General features: G+C 44.0%; 1 protein-coding gene across 1 annotated transcript in view; it reads right to left on the bottom strand.

The window, feature by feature from the left end:
- Nucleotides 1-8094: 8094 nt before the first annotated feature.
- The window catches only part of LOC147684218 (receptor-transporting protein 3-like), a 41361-nt gene continuing 37896 nt past the window's right edge, over nucleotides 8095-11559 (bottom strand). The window contains exon 3 of the mRNA XM_086944617.1: nucleotides 8095-9198. Within this exon, the coding sequence (XP_086800743.1) occupies nucleotides 8859-9198 (340 nt within the window). The 3' untranslated portion in view covers nucleotides 8095-8858. The remainder of the gene's footprint in view (nucleotides 9199-11559) is intronic.

Raw genomic sequence — 11559 nt, 5'->3', positions numbered from 1 at the left:
GGGGGGCAATGTGCTCACGTAGGGGGAGACCGGTAACCAATCGCACCGCCGCATTCTGTACTGTCTGAAGGCGATGACTGAGCCCTGAAGACAGGCCAGAATAAAGGCCATTGGCGTAGTCCAGGTGCGAAGTAATTAACGCCTGGACTACAATCTTCCTGGTATCACTAGGCAGAAAATGAATGAAATTTTTTATCATTCTGATCTTGGCTAGACATGCAGCGGAGACTGTATGCACTTGATGATGAAAAGTAAGGTTGGAATCCCATCTCACTCCAAGATTCTTCACAGAGTCTTTTGGGAGGGGGGGGAACTTAAGTCGGTAGGCCACCAAATATTAGGGTCCAGTGGAGAAGGCTGGTGGAAAAAGAGAACCTCCGTTTTCCCAGCATTCAATCTTAGGAAATTATTGTCCATCCAGTGGGCAATTGTACGGAGGCAATTTTTTAATGGATCAAATGTTGAGGGGGAAATGTTATTGAATGAAAACATAAGCTGGATATCATCAGCATAGGAGGTGACCTTTATACCAGTTTGGGCGATGATATCGAAAAGTGGGGAAAAATAAACATTAAATAAGAATGGGCACAGCGAGGAGCCTTGAGGGACTCCCCACCGAAGCGGGCGACTTTCTGAAATAAATGGAGGAGTAAACACTGCCTGGGTCCGGCTGGACAAAAAGGATGAAATCCATCCTAAGGCCGTGCCCTGAAGACCTTTTGAATGCAGGCGGTCAAGGAGGAGGGGGTGGGAGACGGTGTTGAATGCTGCCGACAAATCCAGCAGCACCAACACCGCTCTTGATCCCTCGTCCAGCCTACATCTTACTGCATCTGACATCTCGATAAGAGCCGACTCAGTGCTGTATCCTGGTCTAAAGCCGTGCTGAGAATCGTGAAAAGCACCTGATGTTTCGAGAAAGCTAGCTAGTTGTTGTTGAGCAAGTCTTTCTAGTACTTTAGCAGGGGCAGGCAATAGAGAAATGGGCCTGTAGTTAGCAGGATCACAAGGATCGGCACTGGCCTTCTTAATTATCAGAACCAGATGTGCTTGTTTCCAAGTGTCAGGAAAAAGTCCCAGCTGTAATGAGTCATTCCATATTCTATTCAGGAAGGGATTACGGACGGGAGCTAAAGAATTGTAATGTTTCGCCGGCCATGGGTCCAGCGGAGAGCCAGATTTAATTTTAAGAAGTTCTGCAAGAGATTGTTCCAGGGAAATCTCTGCAAAGTCAACAAACAGGGACTCAGGACCAGGGAGAGAGACGGGGGTAGGACTTTTATATGCAGAAGTGTTGGTAGGGAAAGAATCATAGATGGTGGCTATTTTATTCTCGAAAAAGACAGAGAGATTATCACAGAGAGTCTGTGATACCACTGGGGGTCGTTTCAATGCCAGGGGATCCGTGAAGGATCTCACTGTCTCAAATATTTCCCTTGATGAGCCTTGGGAGTGATTAATTTTTTCTTCTAAAAATATTCTTTTATGTTCGATGATCTTCTTCCTATAGATTTTCAAGGCGGCTTTATAAAGAATTTTACGATCTGGTGAGAAGGTGATTCTCCAACGTCTCTCAAGATGTTTACATTCCGATTTAAGCTTGCGAAGATCATTCGAATACCATGGGGGTAGAGGGAGCAGAGCGATAGGTTTTAATTGGCCTGATTGGGGCAATCTGATCGATTGCCAAAGTAATGTGGTCATTAAAATTTGTTAATCGTGTGTCGAGATCAAGGCTCACATCAAAGTGGTCAACAGATAAGAGATGAGGAGCTAGGCTATCAGGGGAAATCTTACTCCAGTTTCTGCCCTGTTTTTTGGCCGGACAGACATGACGGTTTATGCAATGGCAGGGAAATAAGAAGGGGACAAGCAGGTGATCCGACCACACTACAGGAGCAGGATCGAGTGTATCTAGGCCTTCCAAGTTAGTGCAGATTAAATCAAGAGTGTGGCCCGCTTTGTGCGTAGGACCACTAACAACTTGAATCAGTCCGCCGACAGCCAAAGTGGACAGAAAATTGAGGGAGGCAGTATCCTCTGTATTATCAACATGAAGATTGAAATCCCCAAGAAGAGTGAAATTGGCGTATCGCAGTGAGGCTTGTAGGACGTAGTCCAGGAAGACTAGTAGGTGAGATGGTTTAGAGTTGGGAGGTCGGTAAGCCAGGAGGCCGGAGAATGTGAAATTGGGCGAAATATTAATACAAAAAGGGAGCGCTTCAATGCGTTCCACTTGGTTATAGGCGAAGGACGAAATGGACCAGTGGGTTCTATATATTATGGCCACTCCGCCCCCAGGATGTGTGCTCTGTCTGTTGGCACATAATATACTATAGCCCGATGGAATTGCTAGATGTAACGCGGGATTAGTATCATCTCCTAACCACGTCTCAGTAAGAAACAGTAAGTCCCATTTATCCTCTTCCAAAGTATGGAATACATCAAGGGAGTGTTTTACTAAGGATCGGCAATTTAGCAGGCCAGCTTTTAATTGTGCCTGCAAAGGGGTAGTCTGCAGGAGAAGGCAGTTATGTTTTCATAGCCAGGAAGGTCTGGGGAACATTTCATAAGAGGAAAGATGGGGTTGGCAGCTGCGCTAGTAAATGAGGGAATAATACAGTGTAGAGGTCGCAGGGATTTAAGCCTAACGCTGTCAAAAGTTAAAAGTGGAGGGGTACCAAAGGTAGCCGTACGTGCGTCTGCGGCCGCATACTGGTCGCAGACGGGCGCAGACGGGCAGGACTCTGACGCGACTCCGGCGCAGGTCCGGCGCGTCCGCTGCGCGGAGGCATGGACTTCCGTTTATATAGTGTCCAATCGGGTGCCTTCAAAGGCTAGCCCACTCCAAAATGGCCGACATAGTTAGTCCGATCAATCACCCAAAACAGCGTTCAGTTCGGCTGGGGTGAGTTTTAATAATGAGGATTCAGGTTTCTAACCCGCATATAGCAGGGAAAAGGGACAGATAAACAATAGCGCTTTTTAGTCAAGCGGAGGTGGAGGGAACTTAGTACAGCCAGGGGGGAGGCAAAATGAGTACAGCGTAGCTTCGTATTCAAGCTAAGTAATGTGCAATTAAAACGCTGCAAGGACAGCTAGTAAGAACGTGCAATTTAAAATAGCCGAACACAAGAAACAGCAACCTCCCGGCTCACGCCTCAGGAGAGATGACAGTTACAGGATTAGAGAACCAATGCGGCGAAGCCCCTTATATAGTGGCCAATCGGGTGCCTTCAAAGGCTAGCCCACTCCAAAATGGCCGACAGTTCGAACATGCTGGTCTTGTGGTCCGGAGAGAGAGGGAACGACTGCTTGACCAGCAGTCAGTGATGGGACTTCAGTGCTGGGGTGATGTGAAAAGGCCTTTTTTGAACATGGCTGAGGTGTGCTGCAGAGTTTGTACCATTGGAGCCACCGTAAGTGTTTGCCAAGACTGGTCATGCGGTTGGACTGGCCTGTAGGGCGACCAGGCAGCGGTCTGAGAGGTCAGTGTGTGGGTCTGAGTTTGGCTGCTTCTGGACTTGTTTTCTGCTCTACCCATTTGGGTTTAACTGTAGATCTCCCTGATATTGAAACAGACATTGCCTGGAGCAAGCTGAAATCCACGCAGTCTTCCAAACCTTGCAAAATACCTACACTGTGTGTCTTTACAAGTTCAAAACTGCCACCTGTTCAAATATGGACCACTTTTATTCGAGCTATCTGTTTCACTAATGGTGGCCCCTTTTATTTTGGTGCCCGGGCCTATTTTCTGTCTCAGTCCGACCCTGGTCGTGCTGTGACAGACCTTTTTTTCTGGTAACATCCTTCTGACTGTGGTACCCACTGCTGTATAAAAAGATACAATGAGCAATCACCAGCCTAGGAAGTGGGAATGCAGGCTGGAACTTCAGGGTTTACTGGGAGCTCTTGGCCTCTTCTGAAGTGAGTCCTGGGCCCCAAGACGTGTCCCCTGGCCCTGGACCCTTGGCTGGCATCAGTGAGAGCTCCTCCCAAAGAAAAAGGTGAAATCCTGAAGTTTGGGACTGCTCAGCAACCCGAACAGGTTTGTTCGCGGCAAAACTGTGCCTCCGGCAACGACCACTAACATGCAATGCCAGCAAGTCCAGCTCCTTGCACTACAATAACGACCATCTGCAACGCTGACCAGCTTGAACTCTTTGTGCAGAACTTGAGAATGTAAATTTCTAATAATGCAGTGTGTTGGATGGCGACCCACTCTGATTTGGAACTTTACAAACCGACCAATTATTACATTGATTGGTTTGCAAAAGTTCACACTGATCGCAATTGGAAACCATAATTTTTGCAACCAGTGTATTTGTACATCCAGCACTTACCTATATTTTTTATATCTGTGGTCTTCCTGGTTTTTGGTTTTAAACATTAAGTTAGCCGAGAAAATTAAGTTGATGACATATATATTATCTACAGTAGTTTATCAAATGGAGAGAAGTGCAAGCGTTGAAGCGGAGATCTCTTACGTGGTGCTGTATTCTGCTGTGTGTGTGGTTTGTTTTCTGTTGTGGCTGGTAACATTATGTTGTAATATGTTAAATATTGTGTGCACAGAATGTCATGTGTGTTTTTAGAATGTTGTCTGTCGGGGAGTATTCCTGTTCTAACAAATGAACTTTTCTATTCCCTTCAAATGAATGTGGGACTCTGTTTTGGCTTCTTTACCAGCAATAACTTTCTCTGCGGTTGTCCTGCAGAAGTAAAGTGTGTGTGCAGCTGGAGTTGCATGTCCAGAATGTGTAACTTCTACTAATTGTGTGCAAGTGGTATTACACAGTCTGGAATAGCAAATGTGTACCTTTCTTGCTGGGGTGGGCATCCGGGGGGCACCGGCCGGGGCATCGTTATCCTGTGGTTGCATGTATCGCAGGTAGTTGCAGAGCGATGCAGTGCTACTGTTCATTTAATGCTCTTACTCATATTTATTAATACAGATTTTTATGTCTCCAGGTCCGTTTTCATTGTCAAGCGGTTTGTGGGTGTTTGTTTCATAATGCGTTGGTTCGATACATGTTGATTTAGCACAATATACAGTTTGAGCTTAGGAGAGTGTGTGCCTCCCACTTATCCTGCTATACAATGCTCCTGTTCTCTTGCTTGATTCAAGTCTTCACCAGCGACAGTTCATTCTCCTACCTCGCCGCCAAGTCCTGGAACACCTTCCCCATCCTCCTACGGCAGACCGAAGACCTACTTACCTTCAGGAGGCTACTCAAGACCTGGCTGTTCGAGCAGCAGCCCCCTCAGCGCCTTGAGACCCTCACAGGTGAGCAGCACGCTTTACAAATGTCTTGATTGATTGATTCACCTGTGTGAGTAACCATAGTGATACACGTGCACCTATAATGCACCCTTGCAGGTGCAAGGGTGCCTGCAGTGTAGGCAGGATTGATTTTTTTTGTAGGATGGGACACCTTCCTGCACAATAACATTACAGAGAGGCTTTTTCCTCTTTCTAAAGAACAATAATACATGCATTCACTTATTACACCTCTCGTGGCGTCCATAGGTTACCCCTTTGTACCACCCGCTGACAGCGAGCGAGAAACAAGGTGTGACTGCCATGCGAATGAGTGCATATTTCACTCACCTCACATGAGGGAACAAAGTAGCGACAACAATCCCTTCCTTCCACCCGTTGTTTTTGCACCAACCTCTAAAAATTAGCCTGTTCATTGCACCAATTCTACAATATTTGGTTAGTAAAATACACTATTTTGTACTGATTTGTTTTATTTTGTGGTATTTCTTCCTCCCAGCTGCTCCATAGTTACATTTGGAACAATTTTCTACTTTATTTCATTATTTTAATATAATATCAAGTTTGATAAAAGTCACAATAATGTGAGCTAACAAAGCACTTAAAATCATAAAAGTTAAACTGAGGCAATGAGACAAGATGTTAAGTTGTCAATCACAAATTTTAAAAAATGCTTCAAAAACATATAAATCCTGCGCACACCTGTGACTGCCATGGGATTTGGAATAAAAATCTGGGCTACACAGGCGCAAGTAATGGTCCTAATGATAAATATAAAACACAGAAAGGGTGATGAGAGGCAGCTTGCAAAGAGCTTAAACCACTGGGAATTTCCCAGAGTTGCATTCCAACCCTTTGTTTTTTGCCCATCTTCTGTGCATTTGATGTGACGCCCTAAGGGCCAAGGATATGCCCAGACGAGGTACCCTGGCATGAGTTTGGGTTAATGCCCGAAGTGGCCAAGGGTATGCCCAGACATGGAACCCTTGCGTGTGTTTGTGTTAACATCCCAAGTGGCAAAACTATACCCAGATATGGAACCCTGGGGTGTGTTGTGTTAACACCCCAAGTAGCCAAGGGTAGGTGCACACATGGAATCCTGGCGAGTTTGTGATTTTTTTTTTATACGTAATTTTATTGGTTTTTCATTGCATTACATAGTTTTGAGGAGTATAATATCATGCAAATTTATTAGTAGTCAAACAGCGTATATTTTTCAAGGCATAACATTTCTACTTATTGCATAGATTGTACCAAACATTCTATGATCCAAAACCCATATCTGGGAATGCGGGAATCTGTGATTGATATTGTTTTTACTAAAACATAGAAAAGTTTGGAGCCGTACGGTCAACTTGACCCCCCTCCCACCCATAAGAAACACCTTCCCATTAAACTTGTGCGGTCCGTGCCGCTGTTTGTGTGGATGGGCTGCAATGGGCACTATGCATATTTATTTTCAGAGTTTTACATAGCGCAAACTTGACACGAATCAGGTATCAGAGCGCTTTACATAGCAGCAGTTACGTTACATGAGGACACACATTCATTTTTGTTAGGCACAGGGAGATTCAGTGATTTGCCCAGAATCACAGGATGTTCAGCGTCGTTACCGAGACTCGAACCCAGTTCCCCAGGTCTGAGGTCAAGCGCCCTAGCCATTAGGCCAACTCCTCTCCCATATGTACAAGAGGGGGGAGGGTAGAGGGGATGAACAGAGGAGAGGGAGTGACAGAGGGATAGGGGTGGGGGTAAAGGAAAGTAGACAAGGAAACAAAAGACAACCACAGTGCCATCATCCCTATTCGTGGCACTTTACATTCAAGCGTATTAGCCAATCACATAAGGCGACATTATCAGAGACAATACTTTTGAATTGTTCCAACAGTTGAAACCAGTCTAGTGATATTGGTTTCTTGCGGACCCCTCAATATTCCTCCCTTCTGAGAGCTTCTCCTTCTATTTGGGCCCATTGCGCCACCTCCTCCCCCATAATACCCTTTTCTCAGAGCCGTGCGAGACTTCCATCGCTGCGTGAGCAGTCTTTTGACCAGTATTAGAGAGAGGTCTGTGAACCGGCGTAACACTTTTGCGTTCCGTGGTAGGGGGGATAGTGCTAGCAAACATGCCGTTGACCATGTGGGTCTTTCGGACAATTGTGATAAACTGTCAGTGATCTCTCATGGCGCGTTTGTGATAACGTTCCAAGGGGCCAAGGGTATGTCCAGACGTGGAACCCTGGCATGTATTCTTGTTAACATCCCAAGTGGCCAAGGGTATACCCAGACGTGGAACCCTGGCGTGTGTCTGTGCTAACGTCCCAAATGGCCAAGGGTATACCCTGACATGGGACCCTGGCGTGTGTCTGTGTTAACGCCCAAAGTGGCCAATGGTATTCTCAGGCGTGGGACCCTGGTGTGTATTTGTGTTAACGTCCCAAGTGGCCCTGGGTATACAGAGACGTGGAACCCTGGCATGTGTTTGTGTTAACACCTCAAGTAGCCAAGGGTAAGCCCCGGCATAGGTCTCTTGTTTGCTGCATCACTGGATCCAAACTGTATCTCAATGTAAAGCCTCACTTGGGAGTACGAGATGGACTGGTTCCAGGGGAAGCAGGGGCAGTACTTATTTGCATAAGGCAGGCAGGACTAGTAGAAGCAATCCAGAGCTGAAACCTCAATAACATGCGATGGATCTGGCCTGAAGTCTTACTTTAACTAGGGGTAGATGGACTCTCAGATATTTTTTTAAAGTGTCATTTTGGGATTCAACAGAAGGAGAAGGGAAAAGAATGCACATTACTGGTCCAAAGCATAACTACAAATGCGATTTAATGACCATCTTCAAAAGTAAGGAAACATAATTATCAGTTCTATTATTTACAAATGAAAACCCAAGACTGCAAACGAGGCGCGCCAATGACACAAAAATCATATTTTTACCATAAATTCAAAGTTGTTTCTGAATTGAGAGTGTAAAGAATGCGACTCTTATTTCTACGGAAAATATCATATGTAGATAATTAAGAACATTCCGTTTTAGGTGTATACTTGTGTACAGTCTGTAGGTGTGCACAGCAATTGCTAGAATGAGCCAAATTCATCAATTTACAATTTCATGCAATTGAAAAAAGTTATATTTTTCAAGATCTTTTCTCCTGTAAAGTTTACAGATTTTAATTTCAGCAAATCATTTTGCTGAAAAAATCTGCAAAAATTCAATTTGTGGGTTTTTTCGTGGAAAGTATTCTGCTGAAAGGCTTTTTTGTACTGCTAACCCTATTTTTATCCATATTTTCCTGCATAATTAAAATTGAATATAAGATATTTTATTAGATTTTAGAACATGTGTATATATGTGTGTGTGTGTGTGTATATATATTTTAAATTACTAAAGAGAAGTCCAGCAATTTCATACCTCCCTAACGAGGGGCAATCGTAATAATGTCCCAAATCATAAGAACGGTGGAAGCGACATGGGAGACATAGACACAGGCACCCTGTGATGGAAGCCCATTGGAGCTACCTCCTGGTGCCCATGGAGTACATGAGTTGTTAGCTGAGCTCGGACACACAGCTCATGCCTTCGTACAGATGCCCAGCTGGCAGGCTTCACAGAGCTCCTTATGATGGGGCGTCGTCGGGATTGTATTCGGACCGGTGGGAGTCGGCTCATCGGGATCCACCTCGTGGTAGCAGTTCTTCTTAATTTTGGCGATCAAGATCAACAAAATGTCTTCGATTTCGCTTTCATTGAATCGTGGAGTACACCAAGTTTTGCTGCCGCACTCACGGCACTGCTGGCGGAAGGGGCGCGTGAGTACCTGCCCGCGTTCAGCCCTCTTGCGCAGCCGGTAGTGAAAAACGATGCAGATCTTGGCAGAATTCCAGAAATGGGAGCACTTAGAGCAGGTGAAGCTGCAGATAGGAAAAACAAACAACAGTTACAGAAAAATGCGAACAGATTGGTGCCTTATAACCAACTATCGAACATTGATTAAATGCATGATATTCTCCAAAGTGCAATCACGTTTTGTACAGACTGAGGTGTGAAGTAAGAGGACATGTTCTCCAAGATAGAGGTAGGTCTATATATATATATATATACACAACATAGTGTTATACACTAAGTGTGTTATAAATGCTCATACAGTTTTGCAATAGGATGGACATATATCTGACATGATAAATACATGAATACAAAAATATATATATTTAAAAAGATATTATATATACAGATATAAATATAGCAGCAAAATACTAAATATCAACAATAAAATAACTTAATGTATAGTTAGATTAAAATTGATATTATTCCACCCTCACAAATATGAAAACCATACACCTGAATAAATAATTTCTGTTGTATGCATGAACATAACCACAGAACGAGTCCATAATACCATGAAATACAAGTTCTATAGGCTAGCGTCTCAAACTTAGAAGCCTGAGCGCACATCAAACGCTGACATTTAAGAAATCACCCCTTAATGGGTTAAGCAAACAGGTATGCAAAAGGATGAGCCATGTTTGAATTGTGTGCAAAAATAGCAATAAAAATTGGCAAGATAAATGCTACAAAATAGTGCTACCTAGTGAAACATAAAATTATGAAAATGATAAAAAAAACAGTGCTCATGTAATAAAAAGTGATTGAGACAGCAGTTATGGTTAGGATCATACAGTTGGTCATTATTAAAACAGTATTTAAAGATAAGTGTGACAGTCTTCCTCAGAGTTGAGGCCATTCGGGGTCTTAGTATCTAATAAAATGATATGCCTGGTCTCTAACCTACGCAGAAGCAACTCACGGTCTCCACCTCTCCTTTGTGGTGGTACCATGTTGATGACAAAATATCTCAATCCTGCCGGATTTTCCCATGTGCCTCGCAACTGGGTACGCAGTGTCACCGTTGGTAATGGCCCTAAGGTGCTGAAGAATGCGTTTGTATACCTGTGGTCTTGTGCTACCAACGTAGCGAAGACCACAGGGGCATTCCAGCACATACACTGCGTACTCAGTGCGGCATGTTGGTTGGCACTTGATTACTGTGGGTTTATTGCTGAACGGAGTTATATATTCCTTCTTGCTAACTCCATTTCTACACGCTTTGCATGAAGAGCACTTAAGGAAACCTTTGCTAGAATCCAACCACGAGCCCGTGGTCTGTATCTCGGGACTGCTAGATACTAAACAGTTCCCCATAATTCTAGCTCTTTTGTAGGCTATGCTTGGAGTGCCCTTGATCTGCCCACTTAGTACTGGGTCACTAGAGATAAGTGTCCAGTTGCGTTTGACAATGTTTCTAATAATCAAGTGGTGGTTATTGAATGTTAGAATGAGTCGAGTTTCATTGTCTGCAACTGTAGATATATTGTTTCTGCTTTGCGTTCCCGTAGGCAACAAAGATAATCTGTCACACGAATTGGCTCTTACGATGGCATTATCAATAATCTCATTGGAGTAACCTCTGTGTAGGAATCTAAGCATTCAAGCTGTTTGAGCCTCTGTGCAATCAATATCTGCACTACAAATCCTCCTAATTCGGAGCATTTCCCCGTAAGGGATGCTCCTTATGAGATGACCAGGATGATGACTACCAGCATGCAAAACACTGTTCCCTGCAGTTGGCTTGCGGTATAGTTTAGTCTCTAGTTTCCCCCCACGAGGGAAAACCTCTACATCGAGGAAACAGGCAGATGTGTTACTGATTTGGGCTGTGAACTGTAAGTTGAGGTCATTTACATTGCGAATTATCAATGAACTCAACAGCCTCATCCTGTGACCCATCCCAAATTAAAAAGAGGTCATCGATGTATCTTAGCCATCTTATAATTTTAGTATTCATGATGACCCTGAACTTGGGTGTGAGTACCTGTTCCTCCCAGTAACCCATGTGTAAACAGGCATAACTGGGAGAGAAACAGGTCCCCATCGCCACGCCCCTTATCTGTTGGAAAAGTTGTTTGCCAAATAAGAAAAAGTTGTTTTCCAGGCACAATGTGATCATGGCAATAATCATACGTGTATGGTCATTCAAACAATCTGGTCTAGAGTCAAGGAAATGTTGCGCTGCTCTCAGCCCATCTTTGTGAACAATGCCGGTATACAATGAGGTCACGTCAAGTGAAATTAACAGATAACTTTGTTTCAACTGCACATTGTTAATTTTGCTCAAGAAATCGCCTGTATCTAGCACAAATGACGGTAAAGATCTGACAAAGTCTTGCAAGAAAACGTCAACATACTTGCTCACATTTTCGAGTATACTGTTGCAA

The sequence above is a fragment of the Lissotriton vulgaris genome, chromosome 11 (genome assembly GCF_964263255.1).
Source record: "Lissotriton vulgaris chromosome 11, aLisVul1.2, whole genome shotgun sequence".
Lineage (NCBI taxonomy): Eukaryota > Metazoa > Chordata > Amphibia > Caudata > Salamandridae > Lissotriton > Lissotriton vulgaris.
The sequence above is the reverse complement of the archived record's forward strand: the minus strand, read 5'-3'. Positions and strand labels throughout refer to the sequence as shown.